This window comes from Sebastes umbrosus, chromosome 2 (genome assembly GCF_015220745.1).
Source record: "Sebastes umbrosus isolate fSebUmb1 chromosome 2, fSebUmb1.pri, whole genome shotgun sequence".
NCBI classification, from domain to species: domain Eukaryota; kingdom Metazoa; phylum Chordata; class Actinopteri; order Perciformes; family Sebastidae; genus Sebastes; species Sebastes umbrosus.
In genome coordinates, this window is record NC_051270.1 from 37,062,679 (window position 1) to 37,087,519 (window position 24,841).

At 42.3% G+C, this 24,841-nt stretch overlaps 1 protein-coding gene across 1 annotated transcript in view; it reads right to left on the reverse strand.

Annotated features, from left to right (window-relative positions):
- Nucleotides 1–24,841, reverse strand: part of LOC119500673 (protein kinase C-binding protein NELL1-like) — a 384,179-nt gene that overhangs the window by 321,658 nt on the left and 37,680 nt on the right. Inside the window, exon 3 of the mRNA XM_037790521.1 lies at nt 5,303–5,453. Coding sequence (XP_037646449.1) covers nt 5,303–5,453 — 151 coding nt within the window. The remainder of the gene's footprint in view (nt 1–5,302; nt 5,454–24,841) is intronic.

Consider the following 24,841-nt stretch of genomic DNA (forward strand, 5'->3'; position numbering starts at 1 on the left):
AGTCAACACTCTGTCCATCTCGCCAAATTTAATTACACTCGCAGTGTGGCAGTCTGACTCACACAACAGCTCGTCTCACAATAACTTCAGCCTGCTGCTTGACTTGGCTAGATTTGCATCCAAATATCTCCTTTATCAACAATACACAATATTGGAAAGAAAAGGAAGAGGCCTGAAAATCAAGTAGCTGGCTGGATGTTATAAATAAGGAATAAATGGCTAAATATTCAGTCTGTATTGTGAGATTATTATGAGTCAGTTCTCCTATGATGTCAGGTCATGTAGATATTTAGATTTAGGCTAATGTGTTGAGATTTTATGATATTTACATTTGAAAGGTAACAGTATCCTGTTACGCTGAATAATCCACAGATCTCACCCTGCAAAAGACAATATCCCTACTAACCTGTTTAGATGGCTAATGAAATATTCCACTAATATTCCCGTTTACATGCAGCCGTGCATACTCCGATCAACGTAACCGGTGGCGGAGTTGTTTGACCAAGCTAATGCAGCCTCTTTCATTACTTCAACCACCTTCTTGAAAAGGTCGGCATTGTGATAATTTGCACATATCCAAGTACCTGTCGATATGCAAGTCTTTCATAATGTTTAAAAGTAGGAGTGTTTCTCACTCCGACCAGAAATGTGGGCTTTTCTTTTGGGCATGCATCTCTGCAAACTGTCGGCTAGTTGGTTTGTGTTATATGTTGTGTTATTATGTTGCCGTAATAACCCCAAATGAGACGCATGTTCCTAATGCGCTGTATACATGTCCAAAGAATGCTCCTGAAACCAGAATAATATCGGTATATCCCACATGTCTTAATGGGAAAATGCTCAATTTTGAATAAGGCCTAATTCAGGATATCCAAACAATGCTGTTTACATGACCCGTATCAAATTCTGAATATTGACCTATTTGGAACTACAATTCGGAGAGGATCACAATCCTGATTCAGGAATTTTTCCACCAAAATATAATGGATTGTTCATTGTGCACCCCACCCCATCAAAAAATTTCATTCAAATCCATCACAAACTTTTGGAGTAATCCTCCAAACCAACAAACCAACGCCAGTGAAAACATAACCTCCGTCCTAGGCCTTCGGCCTTGGCGGAGGTAATAATAGTAGAATATTATATTGCTTTCACATCAGGGAACCCAAAGTCCAGTTCGTTAGATTAGTGTAAACCGTGCCCGAGTACGGTACGGAGCCCGCTTGAAAAGGTGGTCTGGAGTACGGTTTGTGTGTACTCGGGTACGGTTGGCATCTGGTGTGAAAGCCAACCGTACCGAAACAGGATAGTGGACTGCTAATAACGCGAGACAATAGTAGGCGATGGGGTTGGACGATGTTTGTTATTTTTTTTTAGCTAGTTTAATGGTCTGCCTCCGAAGAACGACAGTCGCTCAGATGCTCAGCGGGCAGAGAGAGAGACAGCGGGGGGAAACAGAGTGTAGAGTCTACACATTTTCACATCAAACTCAGTGAAATAAGGGTTGATTTCGACCAAACCAGAGTTGGTGATTCGACCAAACCAGAGTTGGTGATTGTTGGAAAGAAGAAGAGAGTTTTATTTTGTTTCTGTCAAGTTTGAATGAAGTGTTTTACGATGATCTGCTGCTAGAACAGCTGATCTCAACATAAACAAATACACATGGATGATGACGCAAGGGTACTCGGGTACGGAACAACTTTACTAATGTGAAAGCTGAGCCGCGGGGGAGTGGAGACGGGGGGCTATCTTACTCGGGCACAGTACGAATCAATCATACCTAATTTGAAAACGCCCTTAGTGTGCATGTAAAAAGAGTCATTGATATGCCACCGCAAATCCTCTTAGGCAGGAGGTTATGGTGGATGGGTGGGTCAACAATCCTCTCTTTGACCTTGAAGACAATTGTCCACATCCCGTTGCCTATACTAAAAGTAAACACTGGTTTCTTTAAAGCATGACCACAATTGTTCTCTTCTTGTGCCTTAATCTAGCCGCAGCGGTGACCGATCAGAAAAAAAAAAGTCATGAATCATTTTTATGAGGCACTGCCAAATGTCGTCTTGATCAGAATACGCTCGTTTTGGTTATTTTGGAGGCCAATGACATATCATGTATTTGCTGTTTTGGTTAGAGGACTTATTGCTCAAAACTTGGGCAAATAAAACCAGTGTGAGTATGCCTACAAATCACTAGGGTTAAGAGCAGAAATATGTCTTGTTGTAATTTGGGAAAACAGATCTTTTTAAACTCAACAACCCTCTGATTACTATAAATGTCTGGCTCCAGGAATCAGTATACTGTACCCCAGTATAACAAGTGGCTGTGTTTGAGCATGGCTGAGTGCCTGTAATGCAACATTTGTTTAGTCCGAGCACTCCTCCGAGCTACATATGCTGCGTGGTGCATGTCATTGTGCCTGAAGGAGGAGGAAAGTACAGTCAGCTGGCTCCATTTAGCCTCGCTGTTGTTTGACCAGCCCGCTGTGTGGCAATTATGCCTGCAGGTAATGTGAGAGAGACAGAGAGAGAGAGACACTGACAGAGAGATAAGAGAGAGAGAAAGATAGAAAGAAAGGGGACTATGGGCAACTCTCAGGGTCACCTTAAAAGCACAGCAGGGGCCAACACATTTCTCTTCAAGGGTGGATCATACAAGATGTGCTTGGAGAAAGGTAAGTGCACAGGCACACACACACACCAGTGGACAAAGATTCTTTACTTAACGTAAAAGTAGCAATACCACAAAGAAAAAATTCTCCATTATAATCAACAGTCCTGCATTCAAAACCTCACTGAAGTAAAAGCATGCATCGTCTGCAAAATGTCCTCGAATAGTTAAGGTTAGGCATTGACCTAGAATGATTAAGGTTAGGCATTGACCTTGAATAGTTAAGGTTAGGCATTGACCTAGAATGATTAAGGTTAGGCATTGACCTTGAATAGTTAAGGTTAGGCATTGACCTAGAATGATTAAGGTTAGGCATTGACCTTGAATAGTTAAGGTTAGGCATTGACCTCGAATGGTTAAGGTTAGGTATTGGCCTCGAATGGTTAAGGTTAGGCATTGACCTTGAATAGTTAAGGTTAGACATTGACCTTGAATAGTTAAGGTTAGGCATTGACCTTGCATAGTCAAGGTTAGGCATTGACCTTGAATAGTTAAGGTTAGGCATTGACCTTGAATAGTTAAGGTTAGGCATTGACCTTGAATAGTTAAGGTTAGGCATTGACCTTGAATAGTCAAGGTTAGGCATTGACCTTGAATAGTTAAGATTAGACATTGACCTCGAATGGTTAAGGTTAGGCATTGAGTCTCGCAAGAGTTTTTGCAAGTTACTGCAAGTTTTCGCAATTTGCGAGTTACCTTCTAGACACGACCATTGCAGGACGGTCAGAGCGGCGGACATTTTTGTGTGTACTGTTGCCATTGCAACCGTTGTGGCGGCTTAACTTCTGTATACAAACCGACTTGCAGCAAGTCGCAGACTCACTCATGCCAGTGTGACAGTGGGTGAGACATGAGTGGGTATACATTACATTCAAATATATTCGTCCAATCACCCAACCCTAGTACTTATGATGGAGAACAGTCATTGTTATGATATATGTTGCAATTCTATATTACTATAGAGGCTAATAATTAGTGATGTATTAACATGTAAGCAGCATTTTATTGTTGTAGCTGAACTGTTCTATATTCTTGGAAAGTTTAATAAAAAGTGAATTATTGGTTTTGTACATAAAGATTTGTGCAATATGCTATTAACTGCTTGCAATAAAAAAGTATTGTGCAAGAAAATATTGTCATATTTTTGACCATTTGAGCTGATATTTAGATATTATTATATTTTCACGAAGTAGCTCCAATGTTGTAGGTATTCTTTGAAGTTCTAACTTACAGTATAACACAGCTTTTGTGTCTAACAAAGTCGATCAAACCTGTAACTATTTTTTAGTGCAGAATAACCTGTAGCTTTTACTACATTTTAGAGCAGTGGTTCCCAACATTTTTGTATTGTGACTACGGCTGTCAATCGATTAAAATGTTTAATCACGACAAATTGCATGACTGTCCGTAGTTAATCGTGATTAATCGCAAATTAATCACATTTTTTTATCTGTTCAAAATCTACTTTAAAGGCAGATTTGTCAATTGCGTTGCTATTATACTTTGACAGCACTGATTGTAACCCCTTAAAATGAAGCAATGTCTACTTGTGACCCCCAATCACTGGTTATGGACTTTATGGACTCTCTTTCTGATTTCTCCAAGAAGGATTCTTAGAGGCCAGAATTGATAGTATTTAGTATTTCACAAGAATATAAGCTAAAATTATAGAAAAGTAAGAAAAACAACTATCAACTATAACATATTGTTTAATGGTGACCCCTCAGATCAACCCCAGGTTGGGAAGCGCTGTTTCAGAGGACTCGCCTTCCCTACACAACAGCTCTCTCCATCAGCTGAGAGGGCCTCTGCTTCACTCTGCCACTGCGTATGATTTTGCCTTTGTCTTACACATATACACACACTCCCTCACATGCCCAATCGGACTGTGTGTTTTACACAACTGAAGGCTTTTACCTTCAGACAAGTGGAGGAAAATCAATGTTGCCTGCCCTTTAAAAACAATTCACAGTTGTAGAGTTTCTCAGTGGGGTCGGGGGGGTGAGCTCGCTGCTGCCACTCGCTGATGTCCTGCAGCCATCGCATTCTGCAGCAAGATTCAGCCCACTGCTACGAATTCAATAAGACTCCTCGAGAGGAGATTACCAATGCTCAAATTATTACTCAGAGAAAAAAAAAAAAAGAAAAAAAGATGTGTACCTATTTCTGTGTTCTGGTAGTTCATCGCAGCTCAGTTACAAGGCCATATATTCTAGTTATCGGTGTAGCCGCCCCAGTCAGACATGTCTGTTTATGCAGCGTTCTACGATAAAAGTTCAGCATTATCAGCATGCTCGGCATTGCTTAGTACTTCACACTCATCTTACAGACACAATACATGGAAGGTTATCTTTCTGCCCCGAGCATACAGGAGGATACGCTGCATTATTCCGCCCCGCAGACTTGCCCTCCTATCACACACTGACTTTCCCTGGCAGTGGAGTAATCTCACACTGATCTTTACTTTACTACACCTCATCAACAGCCATCTGCAAACAGCTATGCAGCGAGATGAGAATTCATCTCCGGGTTTAATTTAAAACGAGAGCGCTCCGGCAAGCCGTGCAAGTAAAGTTGTGCAGAAAAAAAGGAGCTGCGGGGCCAAAAATGAAGAGGATTACAGACGGATTACCTGTGTTCGGACTCGTGGATGGAGAATATGACTCCTGACGTGGAGGACTTCTGCTGGATGGAGGCCAAGAAGGTAAACTCACTTTTCCTCCTGAACAGCTGCACCACTCTCTCTGTGATGTGTGCCGGGGCGTGAACTGCTCTCCCAACATCTGAGGGAATAAAGTCAAAATGGAAGGGAAATCATGAGCTTGTGTAAACTCTTTTCACAGGCGATGTGCTTTTCCGTGCGCCTCCTCCACCACCAGCACTTGCCAAAATAGGGGAGCAGCATATTAAGCTATCTAATCACACATGGTGAAACACCTTCACACTTTGGAAATATATCTCATCAACAGTTCTGGCAGTTCTGTCTGGCAGGGAAGAAAATTAATCTGTTGATGCCAACGAGCTACACCAAACTAGTGCATGGAAATTGACACTTAAACAGGAAACTTTGCATAAAGAGAACTTTGTGTCCTTCAGAGATTTTGCCCTTAAATCCAGCTACTTCTGGACGGAGCTCTTACCCACAGTTTTGCAGTTTTCTTTTAAAGGATAATACTAGTGTATTACAATTTCAGTCTTACATTTGTAGTTTTGGCAATCATTTCATTCAGTTAGGATAACTGTAAAAACCAAAGTAATTGCTGAGATCTGGGAAAACTACAACATTGACACAACATACCCAACGGGGTCAACACAATCTCACTCCCAACTTGTCAAATGGTGCCCCTCGGCATCTGATACCGACGCGCGGAGGCACCCTTTAGCGTCTGTATGCAACGCACCTGGCTTTCAACTAACTCCAATGTAAACCCACCTGCGTCATCATTCAGCCCTGTCTCCTAAAAATGACGTTCCCATACAACGAAAAATGCATTGTGAATTACATTTCGAAGAAAACATATTTCGTTGCGGTTTGTTTATAACGTATCGCAAATATGTTTGCAATGATAGTCCGCGGAAGTCTGCGTAGGGAGGAGGTCGGGGTGGTGGATGGGTCAAAAAACACAGGGCTTTCAACGAGGAGACTACAGTTCATGTCCTGTGCGAAACTAAACATCAATGCTCACTTGTTTTAATTTACGTCCGTAACTTAATAACGTAACAAATGTAGTCATTTTAAGCCAAACCATGATGTTTTTTTTTACTAAACCTAACAAGTACTTTTGTTGCGTTTTCTGTTTTGTTATAATTTACAATGTTAACCACGTGTTTAAAACTGTTTAAAACTGTTTAAAACTGCGACCGTAATCCAGGAGAAAATATGTTTTGAGAGAAACGTACTTGAGAACGCACTTTAGTTGTATGGGAACGGAATTTTGTAGGAGACAGGGCTGCATTATTAGACGCTCAGAGCAACTGACATATTATGTGTGCAACTATATAAAGTGTGCTTAGGGCGGGTAGGGAGTTGTGGCAGAAGGGTCAAACAAACACAGGACTTTGTTGATTGTGAAACTAAAAGTCAACGTTGACTAATTTTGTCATACGAGTCACTAGTCAGTGGTTTCAACCTAACTTCCTGTGAAGACGGAATTTTATTTTGAAAGGACAACTTTGACCTAGGTGGGGACGGCGTGTCAATATATGCTTGTTACATGCATATATTGACACACCGTCCCCACCTAGTTCAAAGTTGAACTGGGAAGTTATTTTGTAAACTTTGATGGATGTTTACAATGGACAGTTTGGGTCATAATTTTACCGTTTTGCCTTCAGTTTCTCTTTAAAATAAGTCCACCTAACTGTGAGGTTTGTTTCTCACCCAGTCTGAATTGAACCTCGTCAGTATTTTTTTTATTCCTGATAGGAATGGTGGCCAAAACTACACTGTGATGTGCGGCTTTGACATTTAAAGCAGCAATAAATAACATCAATCACACCATAACAGTCTGAGTCTGTGTGTGACCCTGCATTTACACACTGTATATTGGAATCCCCCATTTGTTTGTAATCAGCATTCCCGTGATGTTTGTGAGTCAGCAATAATGGTGTCAGAGTGGGGTCACAAGTTGAATTAGCATACAACCTGTTGTAAAAGATGGATGCATATATGTATGAGCACCGTGATGTGTTCATGTCATTGCCTATATATGCTTGTCGTTTCCATCTTCATCTAAGCTAGGACTGGTGGCTTTGTTTGTTTTATTGATTTCCTACTTTTTCAGAGACAGTGGTTCTCACTCATGTCAATATGGAATGAAAAGAAACGTACAGATTTAAAAGACAATTATTGTCCAATGATTGTGCCAGAGTGAACAGCTTGGAAACACATTACTGTGTTCAAGGACACCCCCAACACCTGGCAACTGACTCCCAAATGATCAGACGACAGGGTTGGTTTCTTTAGACAACATTGCTTTCAAATACAATGCAGTGAGTTGTACATTTTTACCTCTATATACTTACATAGAATGAGGGCAACTTGAGGCTTACAGTGCTTAGAGGTTTGCATATCGTAATCAAGTTGCATATCAATACAAGATGATTTCATGGTGTAGTGATAATTACATCGGTCGATGGGTTCACCACTTGATCCAGACTGAAATATATCAACAGCTACTGGGTGGATTGCCAATGCAATTGTATAGAGACATTCATGGTCCACATTCATGGATGAATCCCACTGACTCCCCTCACACTTCATCTGGTGCCACCATCAGGTCAAAATGTCAATTCGCAATTCATGACAATACGTATACCTGCAAACCTGTGGTCTTTCCATCAACATCAGATGTACTATAAGTTTAGTGCTAATTAGCAGATGTTAGCATGCTAACATGCTCTGCTTAGATGGTAAACATTGTAAATAGATCTGCTGAAAATACAGTAAGCTTGTTAGCATTAAAGCCCAACAAAGGGGCTATAGCATCAAAGAACATATATTGCCAAGAAGTGAAAGTCAATTGTTCTTTCCATTGCAACATCAGCACCCGGCAGCAGAGCTACGCTTCTGCCATTTTGGACTGAAAGCGACTACTGGACGCCAGTAAAACGTTTGCCTAAAAAAAAAAAAAGTAAAACAAACTTATTTCTATTTTATGCTCATATACTACCGAAATGGCCTGTGTTGAACAATAAAATATTAGAAATATAATATGTGTTTTCAGTCCAAAATGGCAGCAGCGGCTCTTTGCTAGCATGGTAGATAACTAGTCTTGTTTCTTGTGCTCCATGTCCACAAACAAAACTGAATCCCAACAAATATGTACATAAAACATCACACTGAAATCTCATAAGCTGAGAAGTGAGTATATGTTAACTAAAACATTTTGTTGATCAGACAGACAACACACCTCCACTGTCTCCAGGATTTGGTAATAAATGATAGTCCTCTCTAGTCTTGGAATGTGAGCATTTTTTTATGTGCAGGAATGGGACGATATGTCACGATTATCCAGGCCAAAACAACTGCGATTCACAACATTATCCTGATATTCAGCAAAATATTCTTAAAACTCTTAAAATGGCATTAAAATATACTAGAATCACTTTACCTTACATTTTGTAAACAAATATTTTTACGGCATCACAGATAGGACACACCTTATTTTAGTGAACATCCTTTTAAGTGAAAAACAAAAATCATAAAGGTAGGGTCGACGATGTTGGAAAGCTAGCATACTTTGAAAGTAGCATCGCCAGGAGCTCCGTCGGGGTGTAAAGACCATTTCAACCAATATAACAAATAGTGGATACTGGATAACATCGTCAACCCTGCCCTTAAATAAGATAATCATAAAATACAAGGTTCTCCTGAATAAATAAAGGATAAGGCACAATTTTTCACTTCTCCACCATGATGGCGAGCTGGACAGCTTTTTCAAGTCACACATGAAGATATTCATGATCATCTCGATAATGGAAATTCACCATGATCAATTTATTGTTGTTGTTTTTTATCGCGATCTGCAATAGAATATTGCGTCCCATCCGTATGTATGTGAAGGTGAATGTAGGTGAGGAAACCAGAGGAATTTGTAGTGTGTGTCTGAGCCACCAGATCTGAACGAGAGGCTGCTGCAGCTCCACAAAAACCAGCTGTACATGACAGACAGTCCAGCGGAGAGGAGTCTGTGGCTGTCTCAGCGCAGGGCTTTTAAAACTCCCCAGGGTGACAGTGGCCCGCCCGCCTTCACACTCAGCCTCCCTGCTGTCACAGCCCAGTCGATGGAGTGCCACTTCCCTCTGTTCTCCAGCACGATGGCTCCATGACCGGAGTCTGTCATTAGATCACCGCCTTCAGACGCTGGCCCTATTTTCATGATGTGAAGATACTGTCAGATACAGGTTTTTACCTTCACCTGACTGACGAGTGAAGGAAGGAAGCTGTGTGGTAGGCTACGCTTCAAGGTCAATAAATGTGTTCCCACATTAATTCAATCCCATTTAAACTGCGGCTGTCGCTCCTCATGTGAGCGCTTAATAAAGTCGAGTTCAAGGTCTTCACGGCTATGATCGATACCAACAAACTGTAGTAATGAGTCCCGCATGAAACAGGCAGCAAACCAAACAAAGCAGTCTCTTATCCCTGTGCATATGAGCTTGGCTGCAAAGGAGAATGGGAGTTGAACTGTATTTTTATCTGCAGTGATTAACTGCAAAACTCATTCCCCTTCAAAGTAATGCCAGGGCTGGAAGATCAATGGTTCAACTGGCTCAGATGCAGATACTTAACACCAGAATGTATCTGTGCTAACAACGTTCAAACGCAACTCGTCCTCAAACCTGAACCACTACAAAGGTTGCTTTTTGTTTAGCATTTTCTGATCTAGCATCCCTACTGGCAGGAAAACATGCCCAACAAGTCTTCACACCTATGTAACAAAATACTGTGGGTTGGTCATCGCTGCTTTCCAGGATGACCAAACCAATTTATAGGAGTGTTTTCTGATCTGCCACCTCTACGGTTAAGACCCAGACAACGTTAGGAGACTGAAATAACTTGTGGTCATGAAACCAACACGAGTGTAGGTAGGAGATGGGATTAGAAAACACCAGTCTCACAAGTCAGACACGTTGTAAACACAGGTCACGTACTGTAGGTGGTTGGGTTGTTTTAAAGATGATCTATATGATATCCAGAGCAATAAGGGCATTAAACAACTATTTGTTCAGATAAAAAGGAGTAATGTCTACCTGAGCAGAGAATGAAGTCACTCTCCCTCTGTGTGTGTCTGAGCTTTGATGACATAGCCGGGCTAGCCGCACAAGCTTTTAGTGCATGTTCAAGCATGTGAGCGTGCCCCACTGGCTAGCGCAATAGCCACTGCTCTGCACAGCTCATAACGCCGCCCCGACCGACCGTGCCATCGTCGAAGTGTTAGCACCGATCCTCTGGTTACCCCCCAGGTTAACACCGTTAGCTCTGTCAGCACTGTTGCCTTTGTTTTCGCTGTAAGCATCGTTAGCTAAGAACCACCGGCTCAGCTGTCGCCATGTTGAGAGCCGTGCGGAGGCAATAGAAATGCTCCCAATCTCGCATTTATCACCTTTAAGCGAATGACCAGTGCTGTACTTTTTTGCATTGACAACAGTCTCATTGGATGAATTCTTTTGAAGCAAACGAAAAAAACAATCCCATAGTTAAGATTTAAAACAAGAAAGAAAATGTGTCAGTTTGAGTAAACTAATTAAAGTTAAGACCCTGAATATTAAAAGGAGATAAATGCCTCTAATGCTGCTATATTTCTAAAAAGAGATGTTTTTGTACAAAACAAATTATACAAAATGACTGACAGCACAGTAAGCGGCATGTCCTGTTACTTATTCACACGTTAAACAATGTTTTCTACTGTATATTTTACTAACAATGTAGGTCTCTAACAGGACAAGATTAAGTGTTGAGTGTTGTATTATTCTGACTCTTTTGTACCTGACGATTGCTCTGATTGAAATGAGCAAAGCCATTTTTCTCTATTATGTTCGGGATGAGAATTTGACAACCATCATTTATTTTCAACTCCACCTAAAAAAAGATTGATTGGTATTTTAACATAAAAATCAAGACCAGTTACCTCGAAACAAGTTTAATATTCTAATGCGAATGGTGTTCGATGATGTTATTTTTCTTGGAAAAGATGAGATTTAGTCATCCTAAAATCTTCTGACTTCCTTGAAATGTGCTTCTTTGTAGTGTGTGCAGAGTACAAATGTCCCTGATAAAGCTACAATATGAACAATAAATCCGTGTTGAAATCGGCAGGAGGAGAGTAACGTTATCTGTTAGCAGCTGGTGAAAAGCACAGTCCTGCTTGGCTAAATGTACGGAGGTTGCATTCAGTTATATTGTGATGTGTTCAAGCTCTATTTAGTAATGAATAAATAGGTAAATGAATATTGGGTGTAGGTAAAACTTGCAACGCTATCATGATGCGTTCAAATGTAATCTTGTAATAATTTTTTTTTTGTGAGAAATTTGAGGCGGATCATCAGGGATCAATAATAAATTTGCAAAATATGCAAACGGTAATAAAGGAGAGTATGTTGAAGTAGATGGAATTTATTGTTTTGTTTTTGACCGTGGTATCAAATTGGGTATTGAGAATCTGGAATTTCACTGGTATTGGTATCGACTGCTAAATCTCTGGTATTGTGGCCTCCCTAGAGTCACCTCATCTAAATAAACTGGTTTCACAAAGTGCAGTCGTCATATCAGCATCATATTAAGTCCTGAAAAATTGCTCTGCAAAATTCTTTATAATCCTCCAATACTTGGCTTTTGAAAATGTGCTGTATTCCAAACATTATTTGGATCAAGTGCAGTCTGCTTACATGAAGATGTCTGTAACAAGAGCTAGAGAGAGACAAAATGCTAACAGATGCTGTTTGACAAAAGGCTTGCTGCAGACACAAACTTAACATCATTAAATGTGACACACACACACACCAAGATGATAGTCTACTAAGTGTCAGTTGTTTACAAACTGTGCTGCACCTAAGCGGAATTAGTCAGTGGAAACCAAAATTTACAAAAGCCCCGCACAGTCCACACACCCCGACAGTCCACTAATAATGATGGATCGATAGGGAGCAGAAGTAAAGCAGTGCACCCCCTAACAGTCTCCACTGTACAGCAAGTCTCAGGCTTGTAGACATAAACAAACCTATTTACAGTGACAGGAGGAAACAGGTAGAGCAGTAAGGTTCGTCTCCCAGCAGACAAGATGAAGCTCAGTGTAGCAGGCAGCAGCCGGCTGTCATCCCCCCCCCCCCCCTTCCATTTTACAGCTCATCACTTTAATCAGGACCCTGGCGGGTCCTCCCCCAGCTCAGCTAAGTCTTACAGATGGCCTCTTTAACTGGCAGTGAGGAAGAGGAGCTCAGCCACGGTCCGGAGAGACTTCACTCACCGAAGACACTGCCAGTCAAGTCTGTGTGGACTTCTGTCTGTCTGGCCTGATATGGAAGACCTGTGTCACAGCCAGATAAGCATATTACTGTACTACACTCAAGTTTTTGCCAAGGGCACAAAGTAGAACAGGGCAGAGTTTTTTGTAGGAGGCCGGTGTCCAGCCGGCGCAGCAGCTGGCAAGAAAATGTCTAAAAGCCTTCACCCTCCAGCTCACTAGGAGGACCATTACCGTACATCACCTCCTTCTGGTTTGTATATTCATGTGTGCAGTCAACCCGGTCTCACTCCCAACTCGTCAAATACCGTAGCTTGGTCAGCGCCCCTCTGCGTCTGATACCAACGGACGGAGGCACCCTTTCAACTAACTCCAATGTAAACCCATCCGCGTCGTTATTAGATGCTCAGAGCGATAGGTGGGTGGCTTAGGGTGGGTGCGTGGGGTGGTGGTGAATGGATCAAACAAACACAGGACTTTTACCCAGGAGACCGTTGTTTGAGTCCTGTGTGACACCAAAAGTCAATGTTGGCTTATTTTGTCACATCAGTCGTTAATCAAGTGACTCACTGGTATCGTTAGTCCTGTGAGTCACGTGAGTTGTTAGGCACTCACTAGTCACGTGACTCAGTAGTATCATTAGTCACATGAGTCATGTGAGTCGTTAGTCAATCGTTAGTCAAGAGAGGTCTTGTGACATTGCGAGAATCCAGCTGCCGTGCGAGGTAATACATTTGTATTGACTGCTATTACAGCTGGCTGTTAATTAGGGCTGAGTGATAGGACATCAGGATCAGTTTGAAAAGATTGACACATCTCAGCTACTGTACCTTAACCACAACTTCTGTCTGTAAATGAGGATGTGTGTTACAGTGCATCTTTACATGACATGGTACTATGCAATGATGTGAATGGAGTTTCATTGCCAGCCATCCTCAAGTGCAGCACAGAGGAGAGAAGTGGTCAAGCAAGAGAAAGTCTTAAAGTGGCACATGGCTATAAGCTCTGTTTTTGGACTATACAGTAGGCTTGCCTCGGTAGTCGGTGTTACCGGTGTTACCGGTGTTACCGGTGTTACACACCGATTACATTACGTACCCACCGCCCCCACCGTCGTGTTTGCTTTTTTACAGAAATAAAACCCATTTAGTTAACTTTGGCGTATCAGTGCCGTGTTATCAATACAAAGCCGGACGACGGACGCTACAAACTGACAGTGAATGCATCTGCTCCGTATAGTGTCACAGAGGAGCTCAAAGTAGCAGGAGTCAGATTTCACACACGGGACGAGAGAGAGTTGACAGACAAGACGATGCAAAGCGAAAAGCAAAAGTGCCCTATTTGGCAATACTTCAGATTTAAACCGCATGCTGTAAGGGAACCATGACGTTGATGAGGTAAACGCTGCGATGAAGGCGGAGCATTCACAGCCGGTGTGCGCTGCAGAGCAGCACCAGGTGGAAACCTGCGGCCTGGCAGTGAAAGCTTGACCAGAGAGGCTAAACACACTTCCACCCGACGGTAAAGATCAAAGTAAGTGCGCTACATATATTGACCATCATCTTTTATTGTACAATGTCCGGTGTAATTGGTAACACCCGTGTTGACACAAGTTTATTAACCCGTGAGAAAATGTTCTCACTGTCACATCCCTACTACACAGCCCTTAAGCAGGGACTAAAAGCACTTGATATTAGGGCTGCGACTAATGGTTATTTTTTAATTGTTGATTTATCCTCCGTAGTTTCCCAGAGCCCAAGCTTAAGTCCTCAAATATCTTGTTTTGTCCGACCAACAGTCCAAAACCCAGAGATATTTCATATAAAAACGGAGAAAACTAGCAAATCCTGCGGGTGGTGCTCAGTTTCTGAATCCTGAAATCATCATTTAAGTTTGGAACTTAGGAAAAAACTTTTAACAACTTCTGAATCAGTCCATGTTTAGTATACAGACTAACCTAAATCTGGATAAAGTGAACGGTACAAGCACGTAAAGCACGATACACAAACACAATCTGTCTATACTCGGGTGTCAGATCAAAGAGGCTGTCTCTGTTGGACAGCAGTCACATTGTTACAGTCCCCGCAGCAACACATTCAGCATCACTGGCAGCTGCTCAGAAGCTGCTGGGTAACAGCAAGGAACGACATTAAAGGTACAAGAGAAGAACAACACATCAAAGTTTTCTGGCATCAGTTGCGGCCAATTTACTAAACCCACAATGATGGACTGTTAACAAGACAAGATAAAAGCTTCTTTTCATTGGCCATCACAACCCCTCCAGCTCTGATACCTCTGCTGACAGATCCATCGACCAACCCACTTACCGAGCAGGTGGGATTTTTACTGCTCGTTTTCATCTTCACAGTAATGCAGATAATGAAGTAGGTGCGCCCTCACATCCTAAGGCAACGACCTACAGTTTAGCCCTAGTATGAATCTAATAATCAGGAATAATAGTAAAACTTTAAAAAAAGGTGCTTCACGTGAAAAACAGCTAACGGTGCTAACAGCACTAACAGTGCAAACAACGGCAACAGTGCTTACTGTAACACTGTTATCTCCGTCAGGGGAACCGGAGGGTGGGCGCTACGCTTTTGCGGTGATGCCGTCAGCCAAGACGGCTTTATCAGCTATAACTGCCATATGAGAGCAGTGCAGAGCGACGGCCATGAGCTAGCCAGAGGGGCATGCTCACATGGCACTAAAAGGCACGCACTGCCGGCCCGGCTATGTCAACAAAACACAGAGGAACTTGGATTACAACACACACACAGAGGGAGAGTGACTTCAGTCTCTTTTCAGGTCAACCCAATCGGCAGAACATTTTTTTTGCCTTTGGACTTTAATGCAAACCACGGATACGTTGAATGGCAACGTTTCTGAACCAAAAATACGTTTCATGAATTGTTGTCATATCAGTGTCGTATCACGCTTGCAGAAACACAAAATGCCACATGGTTAACGTTGTGAAAAGATTGGTTAGGATTAGGCAACAGGACTACTTGGTTGAGGTTAGAAATATCCAATGACAACATCTTTTGCTGGCGACTGGGCTGCTCAGGTAGACATTACTCCTCTATATCTTTACATAGCAAATAGTTGTTTGCTGTAATATTAATGTTTTGAATATCGTACAGAGAACCTTTAAAATTAACTTCTAAACAGAGTTACAGGGGCACCCTGGTAGCTCGAGGCCGAGTCATTACAGCAGTGGCCCGGGTTCGAGACAACAAGTACAATCAAAGAAACAGTCAGAGGAACCCTGAGCCAGAAACAAAGCACCGCCCACCAGCCAGCGCAAACTTTCTCATTTTACAGCTAAACAGTACACTACAAGACGTTTCTGAAAACGTTTGAGGAGAGAAATGGTCATTACAGTAACAAAATATTGATTCATATTTGATCAGCGCTGCCTAGTTTGACCATTTGATCGGAATTCACAAGCTTCACAAGCAGTGATTGACAGCTGCTGTAGAGATTCCTCGGCTCCGATTGGTTGTCTTACAGGAGGACAGAGGAACATGATATTTTCTATTGTCAGGATATAGTGACAGGTTTATAAAAATAACTTTAAATCATATTTGCTCAAAGTTACCAACTGCAGTTTTAACGTAAAAAAAAATAAAGCACAAGAGGACCTTTGTTTTATATCTTCCCCCCTCTCTTTTTTCTATTAATCCTTTCATTTGTCTCCGTAAATGACAACATTATTTAAAAACGGAAAAAATATCTCCCACTATTAACCTCACAATCTGCTATGGTGGCTCATTCGGGGCAGTGGTCACATTCATGCACGGTTACGTGGCAACTCAACAAGAAAATATATATGACCAAACAATATGCCAGTTCCTTCTAAATTTCCCTAGCTCTTTAGAAGCTTTCTTTTCTTTTCTTTCTGATCCTGCAAGAAGGCAGTCATCTTTACTTCCAGCCCTCCAGTCATCTGTACATCCACACATGGAGCCAGCCAGCCAGTCATCCATCCAGCACACAGCACACTGTCCCTGAGGAGCTAGCCTGCTTTCGGCTGCTCAAGGCGGGTCTGCAGTGGAGAGTAAAAAAGCAGAGAGACTGGACTGCAGAGCAGGAGGGGCTGGGCTGGAACTGAAGATAAAGGAGCGAGGCATGACTGGAAATGGAAAACAAACGCACATAAAAAAACTCTCAAAGATTCAAGGTAACAAAAACCATATGTCAACAGCAACCACTGATGGCACTTCACCTCGACTACAGCTGAAGCAGAGATGTTGCAAATTCAGTCGACATTTTCCCATCAAAAGCGAAACGCAAAGAGCAACAGACTAAGAAATGCAGGAGCAGAGACGCTAACAGAAGTCACCAAATAAATAACTGAAGAAGAGAGTTCGAGGCAAGTAGTGCAGTTACAGCGAAATGGCAAGGAATGTTGAATGAGGTTTAGAAACTGGCGAAAGCCGCAGAAAGTGAACAGTGTTAGTACAAAAAAAAAAAAAAAAAAGGAGGAAGAGAGTTTGATGCACGTGAAGGAGACTAGTGAGTGCATGTCAAGCAGCCTACAAACACAGCCGAGCTCTCAGCAAGCCTCTCCGAAGTTGACTTGGCTCGCATTTGAAGAGCTCCCCGGCTGCTGAAAAATTCATAAATCTGAAATGATAAAACATTGATGATTCAGTTCAACTTTTTCCTTCTCTTTGCAAGTAGATAACCTGCCTGTAAACATTAAAAAAAAAAACTGGAAGCTCTATCTGGTAGGTTATCGGTGTGATGTGATGTGTCACATATCTAATAAGACCGGCCACTTGATAACACCCTGAGAGGGCGTGGGGCTTCAACGGAGCTGACAACTCTCTATCACGAGCCATCCAACTGAGTGCAGCTTGATTACAGTAAATAAGGAAAAAAAGTCACTGAAATAAAGCTCATCCATCTGTGGAAGAACAATAACGCAGAGCCCCGACGCAAAATCCAGCCAGAGGAATATTAGATTAGAGTAATGAACTTCCCTTTCCATTTCCTCCAGGGGCACCGACATTTGCATGTTGTACCTCTAACTCTCACCGAAGACATGCAGAGTGAGGCTGTGAAGCCAGTTATGAACCGTATGCAGAGTTAAAGCTTTTGTGTGTGTGTGTGTGTGTGTGTGTGTGTGTGTGTGTGTGTGTGTGTGTGCGTGGTATGAAATGAGATTAGCACCATAAGGGATGGTACTTGAGCTGACTTGAGTTTGAATTTGTCATGCTCGTTTTGAGCTGTTGAAGGAAACATTAAAAAATATTTTTGTAGGATAAATAAAATTTAAATTAAAAAAAAAAAAATGCAATGTGTAATAAAGTCAAAATTATTATTGTTGTATTTAAGCGAATGGTTTGACATTTTGGGAAATACGTGCATTTGCTTTCTTTCCGACCAAGAGAGAAGATTAATTTGTAGAGACTGGAAGCAGGGGAAACAGCCTGGCTCCAAAGTGGTAATATAAGCCGAACAAACTCTAAACCTGCCTTAATTAGGTTATATAATGGAGACTTCATGTTTAAGCTACCCATGAATAGAAAAAGTAGAAATGGCAATTTGTGGTTCTAGGGGAGTTACAAGTTGGAACTATTATTTGGTGGGAAAAAAATCCAGGTGCAGTGACCGTGTGCGGCATCCCAAAGTCTTGACGTCACCAAGTCGCCAAGATTGGTTCTCTACAGAGATTCAAAACCAGAGCACCGACTACATTTAGCAATCCACGGTAAAGCCAGAACTGCTGCATTGACGTACTAGGTAGTTGCATTAACTGTTGTTTGTCAAGAAATAAATCCAACGTGTAATCCTAAAATCACGGGTTAAACAAACAAGGTACATTTTTTTAGATGTTACTACTAGTTCTCACTCAGCACGGTGCCCAACTACTTCAGGAAACTATTTTCAATTGAAAAACATGAATTATTGAGGAACCGCTTCAAGCCACCAAAACATACACCTCTGAAGAAATGTAATGCATTAGTCTGTCTGCCTATAGAGGGCAGAGTGACTGCAAAACAAGCCCATAGAAAAAAAGCCATATAGCTTATATAGTGTTGTTATGGCTAGCATGTTAGCAAACAGCTGTCTATTTACAGTATGCCTCAAAGAAAGAGAAACATTAGCATCTTCGTTGGAGTATTTTTGTCCACCTGATGTTAGTACGTCCACCAACTCCTGAGAAATATATTTATCTCTTTAGCTGCAGTAGATGTTCCACTTTCTTTACCAGCCAGTCCACTATTTGATGCTGTGCAGGTAAAATAAACTGGGATTGTTTACTAGAAATTAGGGATGCTAATTTTGAAACATTTTCTTAACCGATAACCGACCCTCGTTAACCGATTATTAACCGTTAACCGACAAGATTTGTGCCTCGTATGCAGCGCTGCACCAGCTGTAGGAGCAAAACAGATATTCATTGACGGGAGTCCCCTGTTCACCCGTCCGGGAGCGTTAACTCAACTTAGCTCGGCGGCTAACAGCGCGTTTTAATATCGTATCGTATCGAGATCGTGACCTCAATATCGTGTATTCTATCGTATCGTGAGCTGAGTGAATCGTCACACCCCTAATATATATATATATATATACTGTATATATATATATATATATATACACACACACACACAGTAGATACGTACATTGACTATCTCGTTACAATGGCACCCGGCAGTGGGTGGGATATATTAGACAGCAAGTGAACATTTTATCCTTGAAGTTGATGTGTTGGAGGCAGAAAAAATGGGCAAGCGTAAGGATGTGAGCGACTTTGACAAGGGCCAAATAGTGCTGGCTAGACGACTGGGTCAGAGCATCTCCAGAACCGCAGCTCTTGTGGGATGTTCCCGGTCTGCAGTGGTCAGGACCTACCAAAAGTGGTCCAAGGAAGGAAAACAGGTGAACCGGCTGACAGGGTCAGACCCGAGGCTCATTGATGCACATGGGGAGCGAAGGCTGGCCCGTGTTGTCCGATCCAATAGAAGAGCTACTGGAGCTCAAACTGCTGAAAAAGTTAATGCTGGTTCCGACAGAAAGGTGTCAGAACACACAGTGCGTGGTGCATAAGTCAACTTCTGGTTTCACACAGGATACAAACAGCAGTCTCCTGGGTGAAAGCCCGGTGTTTTTAGACCCACCCATCCACCTCCTCCCTACGCAGACTTTATCGATCTATAATACGTCACCTGTCCTGGCTCGTTATTAAGTGGAGGCAAAAAAATCAGCATAGAGTGCGGAGTTGTATGTTTAGTCCGAGTGTGCTCATTGGCATGAGCAACCCTTTCATGTCATCTATTTGGTGTTGATATCAAAAGTAGAGATTAGAAGGGGACCCATAATGGTCATTTCAAGGTTCATACTTGTATTTTGTGTTTCTACTAAAACATGTTTACATGCTTTAATGTTAAAAAAAACACATTATTTGACCCCCTCCTGATAAAGCCCAGTCTGCTCTGATTGGAGAAAAATATGGTGCACCTTTGCAAAGGTAGTTCTCAAGCTGTGGGCGATATACTGTTTTCTAATGAGCCTGCATGTGACATAGGAAGGGATCCAAATCTGAATGGCTTGTTGAATCACATGTTTTCTGATCTAGGCAGCCCACAGAAACACTGACTGGGTTGTCTTATTTCACAGTTTGTGGGTTGGTAGACACCCCAGATGCTTGCAGCAAACTGTCTCCACTGCATTGTCAGCAAGCCACACATTTTGATCCAGTTTTTTTTCCCATTTGGTAGCAGTTGTTGTTGATTGTTACCATGGAAACAGCTCTTATTTCTGAGATAGCCTCAAGTAAAAATCAGTCTGTCTGTATTTCTCTTTCTACCTCATACAACGAGAGAGAAAGAGCGGATGTAAAAATGGCCTAACTCATTAAACCAGTCGACCATGTACTGCATCTTTGTGTGCAAACAGTAGCTGTTTTTTTTTTCATTTTCTGACTGAAAGATGGCAACTGAATAATGCACAAAAGAAACAAGGTTTAAAAGTGCACTCCCTTCTGTGCTGGATTAATTAAATCTTGAATTGTCACATGTTATTATTCTAAATTAATTTATTGAAAAAGAAAATGTTTTAAAATTCAGAAAGATTCGGTATAAACTCGAGAAATTCTAATGTATGCTGCTCCAACTTCAGTCCCTGTGGGCACTAATCTCTTTCCATACACTGTGTGTGTGCGTGTGTGTGCGTGTGTGTTCGCATGTGTTTTGTTAACAACTCTCTGGGCTGAGATCCTATCCATAATCTGCTCCACCCCCCACAGCTCTACACAATCCTCCTCTGCTGTGGGCTGGTTTTAACACCACAGCTGGCAGTCTGTGCTTCAAACCGCTCACACTGTACACATGCAGCATGAATCCACACACACACACACAAAGAACACAAGCTGCACAGGGGAAATAGGTGGAATTGAGATGTGAGCTAATTTAGTGGAGCGCTGAGTGCTTTGAGGTGCCGTATCAGTATCTGTCAGGCCTGCGGTAGGCCCGCTGCAGGGAGTGGGGCTCACTCTGAGGAGACCAGGCGACTGTACAGCCGAGGCCCCTGTAGAGATCCAGGAGAGCCCCCCCCCCCCACCATCGCAACTCAGCCGAGCTTAATTACCTCCTCACTCTCCTCGTGCCGCTCCGCCTGACAAACAGCCGATCGCTGGATCTGAGAGTGGGACGGCGGCACCAGCCAGCAGGCTCGCCAGCCAGCCTCCATCCTGTCATCAGCACTGCTTACACAGCTATTTATCTCAATTAGCCATGCTCTGCATACTTGAAAAATATGATGCCGGGATAAGGATAACGGCGTCCGTTAGTACTGTCCTCCTTATATTTGCGATAAATCATCCCCCCCGAGAGCTCTAAACCACCACGTCGTTAAATGTCGAATAAAGCAACAAATCGGCAAATAACCTCATCATCACGCAGTCATGTTTATGGCGGGCTCTTTAATCATTCTCTCACAGCCACGAACTGACAGCCACAGCCGCACAGTTTACCTCTGCGTGAGCCCTGCTGCATTTCTTTCTCCTCTAAAAAGGAGAGAGAGAGAGAGGTGAGAAAAAAAAAAAAAGCGATGGCGGTGGAGCAAACAAGTGGTGCAGCGTGGGCAGCATGCAGAGCAGAGCTGATAGATAGGATCAGGACAGGACATACAGGGGAGGAGACACACACAGAGATAATGCAGCCCAAAAGGTCACCCAAAGGCGCCTTGCTTCTCTCCCAGAAAACATCTCTCTCACAGCCCAGTGGCACCACAGCAAACACCTGCAGCGATTATACTGTATATTACAGGTTACACATGTGTGTGTACATTTGACGATAAACATGTTCCTTAGGGGTCATGATATGAGAACGAAGAGCTTTATTAGAGCTGTGATAATCCTCCTTGTGCACAAAATATTCTGTTTTTTTGCCCTTATTCCGAAAAAGACAATATTCCTACAAAGCTGTTTACATGGTTAATGAAAAGGAATATTCCACTAATATTCCCGTTTGCATGCAGACGTGCATACTCCGATTAACGTAACCGATGGTGGACTTGTTCGACCGTGCAAACACAGCCTCCCTCTTTCATTCCTTCAACCACCTTCTTGAAAAAGTCGGCGTTGTGAAATTTGCGCATATCCAAAATCCTGTCAATATCCAAGTCTTTCATAATGTTTAAAATAGGGCTGTCAAAGTTAAAGGCAGGGTTGACGATGTTCTCCAGTCTACACTATTTGTTATATTGGTTGAAATGGTCTTACACCCCGACAGTGATCCATTACTGATGAGCTCTGAAAAAGGGCCGGAGAAGAGCCGTCATCTGTAGCTGCTGTAATCCTGTAAAAACGTCTACCAATCACTGCCTCACGGTCTGCTTGGAAAGACCCAATCAGATGCCTTCCTGTCTCCCTGCTCGAACTTTACCCTTGGCGTGCACTAGCCTGAACTCAAAGCGCGTCGTCGCCGCACGTTTACTGGAGAGTGGAAGAGAAAACTCAGCCAAAAGTAGCACTGCCGCGGTTACTTGTCATGAGGTAGCGTTGTTGAGGTCCTCTCTCCGCTCTGTGTCTGTGAAGTAGTTACGATGCGGCAGTGCTCGTGCATGTGTGTGTGGGGGTGCGTTGCCTTGGAAGGAGCCCCGAGGGGAGGGGCTGGGTTTAGACAGAGTTCCTGAGGCAATGCTATTTTCAAATTATGCTAGCTTTCCAATATCGTTGAGCCTATCTTTAAGGCGATAACGCGTTGACGCAAATTTGTTTTAACGTCACTAATTTCTTTAATGCATTTATACAACTTGTGATTTTTAGGTTGTAGCGGGCTCAGTGAGCTAGAGTGAAGATACTGGCATCATATGAAACGAGAAAACCTAAGGAAATCATTGGTACCAACCATGTCATACTGGCAAGTTGGAGCATTGGAGCATTATTTAGCCTCCTTCCCGTCATGTGAAGGAGGCTAAATAATGCTCCAACTTGCGCTAAATTTTGGCGAGGAAAAACTGTCATGGCCATTTTCAAAGGGGTCCCTTGACCTCTGACCTCAAGATATGTGAATGAAAATTAGTTCTATGGGTACCCACCAGTCTCCCCTTTACAGACATGCCCACTTTATGATAATCGAATGCAGTTTGAGGCAAGTCATAGTCAAGTCAGCACACTGACACACTGACAGCTGTTGTTGCCTGTTGGGCTGCAGTTTGCCATGTTATCATTTGAGCATATTTGTTTATCAACTTCCATGTTGATAAGAGAATTAAATACTTGACAAATCTCCCTTTAAGGTACATTTTGAACAGATAAAAATATATGATTAAATTGTGATTAATAAAGATTAACTATGAACAATCGTACAATTCATCGCGATTAAGTATTTTAATCGATTGACAGCCCTACTGTTTGCTTGACCTGAATCAGATTCGGAATAATAGTGGAATAATTATGTGCATGTAAACAGTTATTTTAATGCCACCGCAAATCCTCTTAGGCAGGAGGTTATGGTGGATGGATAGGTCAACAAACCTGACTTAGATAATTATATATTAGTGAAATGCACCATGAATGCCTCTATTGACAGTATTAGAAATGTTGCATGATATTTGACATGTGAGGAGACACAAACGTTGGAACATAAACAGGTTAGAGTCAGAGAAGGTCAACCAATTATGTATTGAATAAGTAGAATATTTGTTTTGTTTATCAGTGTTATTTCGTTACTCTATTTTTTATGCAGTTACTGTGCTGAAAACACATTTTTAGGGTCCACCTTGCAGCATGCACAATCATTCAACACAGTGAAACTATATACTAAACTCTTCTCTTTTAATCTTAAGGAAAATGTGCCACATACAGTGCAGCCCTATAAGCAGCGGTGTCAGTATCTGAAAAACATTACAGCCCTCTCCAGTGAACAAACACACCAATACTTCTCTAAAAAAAGGAAAGACACGGCAAGACAAACAACACAAACAGTTCCCTCAGTCTCTTATCTGAGCAAATGGGGCATCAATTCACACAGAGGCGAAGCACAAAGGAGGCAACTCATCAAATGCAGGCGACTGGAAATGCAAACTAGCTGCTGCGTGTGGAACAATATCTCGATGTGTACTCTCAACATGTGTCGGCGGCAGATTATTCACACGGGACTCCGTTCGGAGAGGAAGTTACCGGGTTTAGTGGCTCCGACTGTGTTGGGGTTGATTATGAAGTCAGAAACGATGAATTATTAAAACAAATGGCACTCCAGATGTTTCCCCTGTCTTCATGACAAACGCTATCCTCTCTCGAGCATGGGGACGCGAGCTGAGCGTAACACGAGCTTGAAAAATCTCTGTGGCCTTCCTCCCTCTTGTGTGTGTGAGAGAGGGAGGCAGTGCTGTTTCCTTTCTCTGGAGGTGCTGTCACTGTGATGCATTAGCAGCCCTAAGTCACTGTAAAGTTAAAGCTTTAGTGTTAATAAACTGCTGCTTTGAGGCTGGCAGGTACTACATATCCTGCTCATAGTACAAATATGTTGTTGTACTTTATTAGGCTCCATTCAGGTGGCTCTAATATTCCAGGGTGATGGGTAGTAAAGCTTTTGCTCTGTTCTAGTGCTGAAAGAATTAGTTGATAAATCATTAGCTGATGGACAGAAATCTACGATACTGCAGAGCAACGTCAAAAATGTGTAGGTTTCAGCTTCTCAAATGTCACAATTCGCAGCTTTTATTCAATTTCATATCATTTTGTGTAGTTGTTT